This window comes from Vicugna pacos, unplaced genomic scaffold, assembly GCF_048564905.1.
Source record: "Vicugna pacos unplaced genomic scaffold, VicPac4 scaffold_104, whole genome shotgun sequence".
NCBI lineage: Eukaryota > Metazoa > Chordata > Mammalia > Artiodactyla > Camelidae > Vicugna > Vicugna pacos.
Genome location: NW_027328784.1, coordinates 688,638 through 701,714, shown reverse-complemented (window position 1 = coordinate 701,714; position 13,077 = coordinate 688,638). Strand labels below are relative to the sequence as shown.

Genomic DNA, 13,077 nt, shown 5'->3' with positions numbered 1-13,077 from the left:
AGAAAAATAGAAAAGATAAGTGACACTGTGAAGGAAAACCACAGCTGGTCTAACAAGCTAAGTCACAAATCTAAGTGTGATAAGTGTCGGTTTACTGATCTAAGTTTTGCTGGGATACCTGGTAAATCTGAAGTTTAGTGTCAGTTTACTGGGCTAATAAGCTAACCCGAAAATCCAAGGTGAACAATTGTCAGTAACGGGATCTGTTCCAAATTGATAAGCTTCAGTGTACTGATTCCTTGCTTTTTGTTGTTTGAGCCTTATTGGCTAATAGTCCCATACTTGTAATTAACCGTATAAAACATCATGTGCACATCTTGGAGGGGCTCAGAGCTTTGGAAAAGAAGACCCTCAGAGCCCGCCAACGTAAAAAATCTCAATACTCCAACCCTCTGAGTGATTCTTGTTTCTTGGCTGGCCTGTTGTTTCCATAACAACACAAGGGATAATGCCCGTGGGATAAATCTGCAGTGGCTGCTGGCAGGTCCCCATGTCTCATGTGGGAAAATCTGAAACATCCTTCTCAACACTCAGAGTCATCATAAGCCCACCCCAAACCTGCAGCCTTTAAATGCAGGAGCACAGGTAGGGCCTGGCCTTTGCTGTCTCTGTGTCATCACAGTGAGACAGGATGGAAGGGGGAAGAGCACAGCCATTCAAGGAAGGCCACCGCAATTAACATAGAAATGGTGAAGGATTCAAACCCCAATAGGTCTTGAGGCTCAGGATGAAGAGATTTAACTTCTAGCAGATCTTGAGATTCAGTAAACACCCATTGTAATAGTAACGTGGTGAATAACATGCCCCAGGCACCATGGCAGTCCCAATGATAGCCACAAAAGGTCAAAAGGTGGGAAATGGCCAACTCCTTGGAAATCCCAGCCCCTTGCCCTAAGGCTGGTCCTTCTACTTATTAGCATATGAAACCACCAAGCCCAAGAAAACAAGCAACACAGCGCCACCTCGCGGTCACCACTCTTTCCCTCTTTGGTGAAGGCCCACACTCTGTCTGTGAAGTGTGTACCTACTTCTAATCTGAGCATCAAACCCCCACACCTCGTGAAGTTTCTCTTGCCTATCAATGTATCTCTCTGAATAAATATACCTTTACTCAACACTGGCTTGCTCTTGAATTCTTTACTGCATGAAGTCAAGGAACAAAATCTGGTGGGGCACATCCCAGGGACTCAACAAAAGCCTGGGACACAGCCCTTCTCATGCCCAACGTTTTTTATTCTTCTATCAACAGGACTGGTCTGTGAAGGGAGGTCTGAGACCCCAGCTAAGGGACAGAAGCAGCCTCCAGGGCTCCAGCTTGCAGGCAGCCTCTCCCCCAGCATGGGTCTTGGGGTCTGCCCGGTTCTCTGTGTTTCCCTGTTGTGCTGACTCCCCAGCCAGACAGCGTACTCCTAGGCCTGTCCCCACAAAACCCTTCTCTCCAAAATACAAGCACATCATGTCACAATCCTCTTGTTCAACCAGGAAATGTTCAGCCCACTTTTTTCCTCCCCAATAAAGTACCCAACTGTCCTCCCTCCCTTCACATCAGTTCTTTTTTTGGGAGAACTCTGCACTCGCCACACCCCATCATGAACACAGGTGTCTTGCTGGCTGTGACCGAGATGTTTCTTTCTCACATAGCCTGTGTCCTTTCTCTTTCCCTTTATTACCTTAAAAAAGCCTTTCCTGAGTCACCCACCCCACTGATTCTGAACTCACAAAGTGCTGTGGTTGCAGTCACTATGTGCATACCTCCCAGGTTTTGGCTAGGTTTCCATCGCAAGATCTTCATTAAGGAGCTGCATCAAGAAGTTTAAAGAGGCTATTCTTACATCTGAGTGGAGGAGCCTGCAAAAAATTTACATGGCTTTGAAGAGAGAGTTAACCAGGGACAGAGAAGTCACGGGTCCTAGTCAAAAGTTTCATGAGGCAAAATGTTCTCCCAAGGCTCAGAGTGGCTTCTGAACATGGAGTCGGCAGGAAGGAGGTGACAGGCAGTGATTAGGGTGTGTGATACAGGTTACGCTCCCCCAGCTGGGAAAGAATAGGTATTTTTCTAGTTTTCCAAACAATTTCTTACTGCCTTTTTTCCCTTATTACCACATACCATTTCCTACGAATTAAGCATATCAATGTAAGTTATTTGGGGCAATTGGGAGAAGCTACACGATGCCATTCACAGGGCCGGGACATGACAGCCACACCAGTCTAGGTTGAAAGACCAGTGGGAATATTTCCATGGTAATCACGGGCATGCAGCAAACTCCCCAGCTTCAATGACCTCCTCTCAAAGTTGGCGCCAATAAAGCTACCAGTCAAAATGCGTGACGATTATGGCCAACATCTGTTTATTAGTTAAGTGCCCGTGAGAGCTGTCGCTTAATGGGGAATGAGTACGATCAATGAGGCCCAGTCTACCTGGCCACACGCGCCCTGCCTTCCTGCCTTGGTGCAGCAGCAGAGTTTGTTAAGCTGAGATGAACGCCCCCAGAGCAGCCCGACGGGAAAGCTCCCAGCTCTGCACGGCCAGACGTGTTCCTTTCCTTCTCAGAGCTGATCACAGTTTGCTGTCGTCTGTTTTTATGTTTATCCCTTTTGTAACTGCCTCTCCTCCGGAGATTTTGCTCAAGCAGCACGGGGCCAGTTGTGTCTTGCGGCCTGCCGGATATTTTGGGCAGGGAAACAGCCGAGCCCACATCTGGCTCTGGTGCTGAACGGAGAAGGCACAAGTCCCAGGGGCCCATGCTGAACCGAGGCCCCTGCACCCAAAATTATGGTCTGACTTTGGGCAAATTACAGTCTTTTTTACCCTGAGATTCCTCATCTGTCTATGAAAATAACTGCCCATGGAACACAGAGTTACAAGTATTAAAGGAAATCACCAAATTCACAACCTAGCCAAGGGGCTACCAGTGCATCCTCAACAGATAAATACTGCCTTTACGGCTCTGACACACGCCAAGCTTGGTGGCCGCACAAAGTGTAAACTGCTAAGTGCCAGTGTGTTAAGTGTTTCATGTGTGCTATAATACCCTTTAGAACTTACAACAATCCCAGAAAGTAACGAATATTATCATGCCCATTTCACAGATTCACCAACAGGTTAAGAGTGGTTACATTCTAGTCCAAGGTGCTATGGTGAGGTAATGGCGATTTCAACGTGAATATGGCCCCAGGCCTGGGCTCCATTTCTGTCCCATCCACCTGACCACTTGCCTATGAAATCCACCTGTCCAATACCCAAGTTTGAAACCGGCCAGCTCTTAAATGCAATGTGTGCCACCGTTTGTCTATGTTCCTTAATTACCATAAACTGTTCTCAGAAAGCACTTCAGAAAGGAAAGTTGGACTCACGTCCCTGCCCACAAAGAAGAGGAATTCTGCCTTGCCTTCTCCTGTAACGTGCAGAAACCCTTCCCATTCACCACCGAATCCTTTTGTATGCTTCCTCCGTGTTCATGTTTGCACACGGCTTATTAAAGTAGAAGTTACCTGCAGTAATTCCATCTCGGTTCCTTTCCAAGGTTCCAGATTATCCATAATCAGGGTAATATCATAATTTTCTGTGAACGAAAATACTACAATGTGAATGAAAATACTGCAACCATGTCACTAAACAAAGAATGCTGAAAACAAGTCATCAGCGACTGCTGCCGCACCCCAGTGAAAACAGGCCTGCAGCCACTCACAACGGTGCCCTCTGAACAGACTCAGAATAAGAAAGGACAGATTACTGGCCCTAGATAGCTAGGTGCTTGTCTAAAGAATATATTCAGTGAGCCCAAATGTTGACTTCCTCCCATATATTGAAAAGCACTAAATTCTTGAACGTGAGATACCTGGCTTTCTTTAGATAACAAGCAATGTTTTATTGTTCTAACTACCTGGTCTTTGTTGTAAAGCTCCTATATAATCCTAGCTTCTCCCCTACTCTTGGGAGCAGTCCCTCAGAGTGTTCCGAGAGGCGGTCATCCTGGCTCGAGTCCTCCTGACAAATAAAACATAACTCTTAACATTCAGGCTGCACGTTTATTTCAATCAAGTCCCAAAATAGACACAACTCATCAATTCTGTAATGGGACACACTGGATCAGGAACCAAAAGAGTGTAGTAGTCCCGAAGAACTACGGCTCCCTCTTTCTTCCTGTCATTATACAATCCCACCAGAACTCATTACTATGCTGTCTGCTCCTCTGGCAACCAAACTCATAGAAGAGTGAACTCAGCAGAGCACCATGCTGGGGAGAACCCCCCGCAGCAGCACTGCAGGCCGCCTTCCCTCCCGCACGCTCTGCCGACCGCTAGTGTCCTCCGTGGAGACCAGGTCAAAAGAGCTGTTCCCAAAAACTGCAAAGTCCCACATATTAAATAAAAACGTTTTATTTTATACGATATGTTACGCATATACCCATCTGTGAAAACAGCTTTGCCAGAAGCCCAAACCTTCAATATTAATATGCAAAGGCAAACTCGGTCCCCAAGGGAAAACAAGTCTTAAGACGACACTAAGGCCTCCAAAGTCCACTCCACGACAATGAACCAAACTGCCTGCAGGTCTGCAGCTGCAGGAGGCTACATGTCTGCTTTTAAAGCAGCCCCTTCCTGCCCTCGTGTGCTACAATGCCCTTTTATGCCCTCCCATCGCAGGGCAAGAGCAGCTGCTGCAGAAACTTGCAGGGGCCTCAGAGCCAGGGATTATGCCCAGGTCACACTGCAAACCTACTGCCCGCCTCACAGCCCCCAGCCAGCAGGTCACCTGGAAGTCACAGCAAGTGCCCCAATCCAGAAGTCTCTTCATTTGCCAGCACAACTGATCACTGGTCTCCAACCTTCGTCAGTTTTGCACAAAACAGCACCTTTTACTGTGAAGCGGGTGGTTTTCGCTTCTGTGCCCCATCCTTACTGGAAACGTTAAGGGAAACCAAAAGGCCTCTTTCAACCCTTTTCTGATAACACCCTCCCACCCACAATACTCATATGCTCAAGAGTTTGGATCCACGTGATTTTGTTTCCCTTATGCTAAGGGGCTCAAAACACTGCGGGATTCTTTCTCCTTTGAGTGTATTAGCACTCAGTTTCTTGGATTTAATCTGTTTTTGTCTCTCTCTTCAGTGTCCCTAGCAGTTGCCACCTCTTACTCCCTTCAGCAGCCTCCCTCCCAACATCTATTCTAGGGAATCAGCTGTGATGAGGGGCCCGGGGGCAGTCACAGAAGATGCAACTATGGCACAGAGAGGCTACATAATTTGCCCAAGAAATCACCTTGAGCCACCAACAGAGTGTGTCACGTCCCTCTATTTAACAGTTATGCTAAGCAAGTTAACTTTTTGTAGATTATGTTTATAAACAGATGAGAAATCAAAATACATACAAGGACACACATCAACTCTAAGATGTTAATTAACTCCACTGTTTTGTTTCAATTTATTTTATTTCTATTAAAAAATTAAGAACCCCTGCAGCCTATATAGCAAAATGTTACTAGGTTTTAAATCCAGAATATAGAGGGGTTATGTCATTACTCATTCTTATATGTATGTTCAGAAGACAAAATGATTTGAAAGTCTCTCTCCCCGCCCCCTACTCACTACTGGCTCTCACCAGAGCTCCCAGATCACACATCTAATACCTTTTCACTTTACCCACAGCTGAACTCATCAGTTTTCCCCCAGAACTCCCTCTGCAGCTTTCTGTCCTCAGAACACAGCAGGACCATTATTTAACTCATTAATCCACCCAGAAACCTGGGCCTTACTCCATCCTACCTTCACAGACAGCATTGATCCTTTCATTTTAACCATCAAAACATGCCTTCAATCTGTTCGCTTTTACCCACTGACTGTCCTACCACTCAAGTGGAAGCCACCAACACTACGCACCTGGACTCATGAGTCTCCCAAGTGGCCCCACAGCCACTCTTCCCTACTTTAGACAAATGGGATTGTGTCACTCACGCGCTTTTTGGACTCTTCAGACCCAATTTTCTTAGAAGAAACTTCAATTTCTTCACCTGGTGAAGGTCTTTGCCATGAAACTGTCAGCTCAGGGAGGGCAGGACACGCCCTCTCCCCTTGGCCCCGCCCTCTGGCAGAGCTTCAGCTTGGGAGGACCTGCTGAGCTAAATCAGCCTGTATTATAAACCTGGTCTTGAGTTCTTAGCAAACAACTTCACTTATCCATACAAATCCAACGTAGATTAGAAAGATTTTAGATGTTGAGCTAGACAATTGATTTGGGGATTTTGCACTGGCAACCTGCAAGTATATGTTCTAATGATTGTGTCTTGTTAAATCCACACCCAGATTAAAGGAGTATTTGTGGAATGTCTTCGGAGTAAAAGGGACTGTACTTTTACAGATTTTATGTTTTATTACATGAACAACCAGGACAGGGTCACAAATGGAACCGCCTCACAAGTGACAGAAGACAGGTGAGACGCATATAGCAACAGGTCACAAAGATGGTAAGAGCAAAGTTGTTTATCCAACCCCCGAAAAAATTCCTCCAAGAACAGAAAACTCACAATTTTGAAAATAAAATTCTATCATCTAAAGAAAGAAAATAAATAATCCTCTTCATCAGGGTTTCTAGATCTGACTGCAGAGTTATTAGCAGGCCATACTGAATCCTAGCACAGAAAAATCAGATGGACTAGTGGTGAGTAAGTTCCAGGAAAACGGCAGTAACTCCTCCACTTGAAAGAGGACACACACTCACTTGTTCAAGGTGACTGTAAACCGCATTCTGCAGAAATTCAGAAGATTCAGACACTGCTTCTACATGGTGATGACACGGAAGGACGGCTTGTATGCATGCTTCTAACTGAGTCACCGGCATTCTTACACAGCAGGGTGAAACGGAGGCCCTCAGCCAAGAGCACAGATGTTCCTGTCATGTATCCCAGATCGTGCCTCGGGGACTCAGTGTCCTGTAGCAGTGCGGCCCCAGGCGAGGACCCGCAGCGTGGTCCACGCAAGCAGGAGGGGCACTGTGCTTGAGAAATCCCATCCCCGATGGGGGCAAGACGGGCTGGTGGGTTTGTGTGAACCTATAAATGCTCATAGAAATAAACCTGCATACATTCAGTTGATAAAATTAACTGTAGCAGGCTATTTACCAAAATTTCAATTATCAGTGTTAATTTTACCATTCCTTTCCTCTTGTCCCCTGCACTCTGAGACAGGCTTAGGCTCTCTCACACATGCAGCTCTGATGCAATAGTTGTGAAGTTATTTTATTTTGCTACAAGTGTTTTCACTCCCAGTGTCGCTGTGACTGTCGTCTCTTAACACAGTCACATGTCTTCCTGGATCTCTCCCTGTGTTCCTTGCTCCTGCTTCTCAGATCCTGAGATAAAGAACAGGTGAAGGCATATGACTGGGAATGTCAATGTGGACTTGATCAAAGTCCTCAGTGACTCGCTAGGTGAGTGCTGCCCACCCCTTACCTTCGATTCTCAAGGTTCTGCCCAGGGTGACATCCAGACAGGAGAGATTCCTGGGTCCAATTAAGAGCTGTGTGTCTTGGGTGCGGGGAAAGGTGCAGGAGCTGGTTCCGTAGACGGTCACTTCCATTTCTCTGCTACTCTCTCTCCCGAGGCCCCGCTGCCAAGCCCCCAGGCTCCCTGATCTTCTGTCTTTCTCTTCTACTCTAATTCAAGCCCTTTTCCTCTTCCTTTATTCCCTGATTATCCCCAGCTGGAGTGATTTTCCCATCACAGATTCTGAAAAATTTTCCTGCAGCTGAAAAACAGGTCTCCAGAGGTCAATGCCCATATGGTGGTTCCTGAAGAGAGCCCCTGGTTAGGGGGACCCTCACCAACACTCACGGGGCATCAGACATGTTGCAGGGTCGAGCACCCCCAACAAGAGTTTGCTGTGACCCCAAAGCACGCACAGCATCCCTGCTCACTAAAGTGTAGTTGTAGTCCTTTATTAAGAAGCAAAAATAAAAAAATTGCTCATGTTTCTTACTAAAATTATTTATGAGGTAGAAAAAGTAATTCTAATAGAAAAGAACAAATTTCACTCCATGTTAGATGTGTTCGTCTGACTTTAAACCTGTACCTTGTTTTCTAGGCTCAGACTTGCTGTTTCTGCACCTTTTGTAAAAGAATGTTGCCTTTAGCCTGAAATACCCAGGAGGGCCTATTCTCTGGGCTCTGATCTTTAAGGATATTAGCTCTTCTACACTTATGTACAGATGGCAAGTTGCAAAAAAATTCTTTTTTTTGGAGGTTATACGGGGGCACCATAATTTGACCCACATGAACAGCTGCAGGAACAAAGGGTTTCAAATAGAAACAATTCGTACAGCAAGAAGTTTGCAACAACCAGCCACATCCCCGCCGCTTTTTAGTATAAAAGGAGACTGAATTCTGCCTTGGGGAAGAGAGTTCTACTGGATATCAATATGCCATTTTCTGGGTCTGCCGTCTTTTCAAATAAAGTCACTATTCCTTACTCCAACATCTCATCTCCCGATTTATTGGCCTGTCATGCAGCAAGCAGAACGAGTTTGGACTTGGTAACAAAGTGACTGCATTAGAGGTAGTATGTCTCCACTGTTTCCTCATTTCCAGAATGTCACAACTTATCAGTTTTATATGCTGTTTAACAACACGAACAAAAAACCTATTATACGGAACTGATTCCAAGAAATAAAATTATTTCTAATCCTTCAAACATTTTCTTCTTTTTATTTTGTTTTGTTATGCTTATTGAAAAGAAAATAAAAGTCAAATCATTTTATTTCACGTATTTTTTAAAGCTACATATTGTAAGTACTACAAAGATATTTAAATTGCAATAAAAATTGTTCATATATTAGTATAAAGATATATACACAATCAATGCAGATTAGGAAAGGAGTAGATATTTACTAAAAATCCACTGCAAATCCAGTCTTTTACAAGCATATCCTGGAATATAAGCTCTATTACCCCGGAGTCCCCCACCCACATTCTCACTGCGGAGTCCCTTAGTAATCAACTACCAAGGCACCAGCATAGAACCATGCAATCACTATTTTAGGTATAAATGAGAGTATTAGCTCATTCAATTCTGAAACAGAAACCTTAAAATAAATACTGAACTTATTTACAGATAAACAAATTTGGACACAAAAAAGTACAGTTTCTCCCCCAAGACACAAAGATAATAATTGGTAAAGGCAAGATTTGAACTAATCTGCCTGATTCTAAAAGCTAAGGTGGAAATCCCCTTTGACTTTGGAGGTAAAGCAGCACAACCTATCACCCTATCATTATTCAGATCTAACTTTAGACAGCCTGAGACAGCACCTCATTCCTATGGAACTCGAGGGCAAACAATAACAATAAGGATTTTATATTCAGTATTTTCTTAAGTCTCAATTATATAAAGTGTCAGCAGATCAGCAGAAAATTCTGGGAAATATGAGTGGGTCCAGAGCTTTTTGCTGATAAGAAACTCATTCTATCAGGACAGAGTGACCTTCCCATGTGAGGCCTCATGTACATAAACTAAAGGCAGCTGAGCAATGAAAACTAGCAAGAACATGGAACTCAAGCAAGAAGGATGCCTGCCATCCCCTGCCCAGTTGCCTCTTCACCCACGTGGACAAGATGGCAGAAGATCCAGGTTCTTGTCCAAGTGGCAACATAATGGATTCTCACCCATGAAATGTTATGACTCTATGCTGTCTTAAGTCCGTTCCAACTAAAATATGATAACACCAATATCTCAGCAGAATGTCTATGTCTCCACTTTCTCTCTTCTATTAGGAGACTATATCTATGGCTACAAAGCCGAAATTCAATTAAAAACACCATGCACGAAGCCTGGTGAAAGTCTGTGTAAGAGACATTGTTCTCACGCTCAGTGAGTGAAAACTCAGAAAAAGTGGTCCTTCTCCCTCTGCAAGTGGGAGGTAGCCTGATTGTGTGTGTGTGTGTGTGTGTGTGCACACGTGTGTGCGTGTAAATCAAATACAACGTATTCTGGGATGTGCACAGATTTTTTTTTCTGTTACTATTATTTCGTGAGAATGAGCCTACCTTTAAATTAATTTGAATCTATTATTCTGAGAGAGTCTCAGGCTCTTTTGGTGGAGGATGGGAAAGAGGAAAGGAAAGGAGGAAAGATGTAAATGAAGCAAAGCTGTAAGAGTACTGCTAGGGAAAGGCAAGACATTAATTTTGTTCCTACTTGCATCACACACAAATTACGGACTGGCTTTCCCCCATGTCTTGTCAAGCACTGAGTTGCAGAAGAACAGGCAACAGCCCTTTTCTCACTGAGCTTGTGACTGTACGTGACATCTTATAGACACAAATTATTTAACCTGATCAAACACTCTAGCAGCAGGCTGTAATTCTCCTACTTTGAGAGACAAGGAAACAGGAAGTGAAAGAGGGTATATAGCTTGACCAAAGTCAGAGGACAAGTAAACTAAAGAGGATGAATTCAAACTAAGATCTGAATGCAGAGTCTGAACTTCCCACTCCGAGGGCTGGAAAATCCTTAACACACAGGGTCCACAGCTCCTCTGCATTGTTCCTGGCACCAAGCATTTCCCATGGCGATGGTCTCCAGTTCTCAGACACAGCGCTCTGTGCAGCCAATAACCTCCATTCGAACCTTGATCATCTACCTGCCACGCCCACCAGGCTTCACCATACAGGCAGGAAAGCTGGCTTTCAAGTGCATACAAAGCCACCCCTGGTCTAACCTGGACTCTTCAGCAGCTTTTCCAGCATAAAGGCAGCCATGAAAGTGCTCACAGTTTGTACATGAGCCACACTACCTCTCTCCATCTCTCTCCCCACCTATACTACTTAGCTATGACCATTTTGAGAATCTTGGAAACAAATTTTTAAAAACAGAAAAGAAAGGATTCTGTATCGAGTACTTAATACTTACAATTTTAAATGAGAAGTTACAAAGTGAGTATTTACAAACCGAATCTGCCTTCCTAGGTGTCAGTTTTAACAGTTAAAAAATATAATAGCAAAAATCTCTCACTTAAAAAATTAACAAAAACATCAACAATAATCTGGAATAAACTCAAAAACAATGCCCATGTTGTATATGGAGGAAGTACAGGACTGTACTGAGGGGTAAAGTAAGAAGTGTGAAAGTAGAGACATCAACCTTTGTATGGAGGAAAACAGTTTTGTAAAGATGTACGTTCTCCTAAAGATAATTCAAAATTACTAAAAAATCCCATGACAACACTTTTCCTTTTTTTTAACTTGAAAAAATTATATTAGAATTCTTCAGGAAAAATGAAGTCATAATACTAGCAAAGAAAAATAGGGATCGAAAAGCAAATCAAAAAATTTGCACTGTCAGATATTAAATAAATTTTTACAATATGTAAGATATAGTGCTAGTGTAGGAAAGTAAGATTGACAGAAATAAATCATGAGCTCAAAAAGAGACTCTAGTGTACATAAGTATTTTTACAGCTGGGATTTCAAATTAAAGAGCAAAGTAGGAATTCAATAATTGTCTTGGGACAATCACAGAATCCCCTGGAAAAAACAAATTCTATTCCGGTCAAAATGACCGCAAGAAAAATTACAGAAAGTGATGTAAATATTAGAAAGTACTAATAAGAGCAAATACAACTCTTTGCTCATATCAATTCAGCTTCTCCTCACTATGACAAGCACTATTATCATCTCCATCTTAGAGATTAAGAAAACCTACAGAAGAAATTTATACCATTATAAGAAAGCATTTCTAAGAATAATATCAAGAATAAAACCGAAAAAGAAGACATTTACTATCTAAAGTTTATTTTGGGCCATAACAAAAATGAACCTACTGAACAAAATGAAAGGCAAAAAATGACAAGGGAAAGCTCTGTGATACATGTTGATGAAGACAAGGGGCTAATGTTCATAATATACATAGAGCTGTCACAAAGCAACAAGAAGCTCCCTCACTTAAATATTTGCAAAGGACAAAAGGGATCATTCACTTTTTAAAAGTCAGATGGCTAATGAGTGAAAAATGCTCAATACCACACTGGTCATAAAGTGCAAACTAAAACAATGAAAATCATTTTGCTCATCATATTGGCAAATATTTTTAAAAGATATTCTAGCTAGTGTCCATCTTTGAGACAACAAACTGTGAGCGATCTTTTGGAGGACGACATGTCAATGGATATGTAAACCCTGGAAAACGTGTGTACACACAGGCTGAACTTCACTTTTAGGAATCGTTTCATTTACAAAAAGAATCAATTCAAATAGATGTACTCATCAGAGAATTTACACAGCACTGTTTACATTGGTGGGAAGAAAAGCTGAAGTGGAATCATACCCACGGATAGAGAATTGGTTACATAAGTTATTCTACATCTTTTCATTCCCCACAGGAGAAGGAATTTCTAGATTCACTTGAAAGGAGCCTGTGATTTATGTAGTTGTCACATCCAAGGACTAAATTTCCAGAAACCTTAACTAAAGGAATACTTATACAAGATCACAGGAATGTTTGTACAAGAAGGATGCCAGTCAGACACCCTTTCTGACAGTGGAAAATGGAGAAAACTTAAGTGTCCACCATCAAGACAATGATGCGGTAAATCACGGTGAGCTGTGGCCACTAAAGTTCCGGTGTTTTGGCGTGGTCCAAGGCCTTGTCCACAGTTCTCTCCCACGAAAGGTGTCCTTACACAAGAGACCAAACCTGCACATCAGGAGACCACTCTACTCTATCTGAAAGGACCGGGTGAGTCTGGAAGGAGAGGACGTCTGTGATATATACCTGAGTGAATAAACCGAGCTGCAGAAAACATATAGTATGGCCTTATTTTTCAATAAAGCATATATACACACACATATACATAGATTTCTCATATACGTTTATGTATGTGTATATATATATGACATAGGCATAAAGGTCATGAAATATATACTCCACATTGTCAGCAGTTTTTACTCTCAGGAAAAAAGGGGAAGGGAAGTAGGGGACTTTCGGTATCACAACAGATCTCTTTTCAGAATTTCAGTTAAGTATACTTGGAATTTAAAAGTTTACTTAAGTCCAAAGTAAAATGGACGAGGACTCCACAAGACAGAAT

The 13,077-nt window shown here is 42.9% G+C and overlaps 1 protein-coding gene across 9 annotated transcripts in view; it reads right to left on the bottom strand.

Annotated features, from left to right (window-relative positions):
- The window catches only part of LOC140694779 (trafficking protein particle complex subunit 9-like), a 142,020-nt gene that overhangs the window by 64,539 nt on the left and 64,404 nt on the right, over positions 1–13,077 (bottom strand). For 2 of the 9 annotated variants that reach the window (XM_072957849.1, XM_072957848.1), the window contains exon 2: positions 3,493–3,563. The exons of 4 other annotated variants lie outside the window; for them this stretch is intronic. In XM_072957849.1, coding sequence (XP_072813950.1) covers positions 3,493–3,540 — 48 coding nt within the window. In that variant the 5' untranslated portion in view covers positions 3,541–3,563. Of the gene's footprint in view, positions 1–3,492; positions 3,564–12,507; positions 12,780–13,077 lie in introns of those variants that run through there. 3 more of the 9 variants (XR_012070396.1, XR_012070397.1, XR_012070399.1) reach the window with 2 other exon arrangements.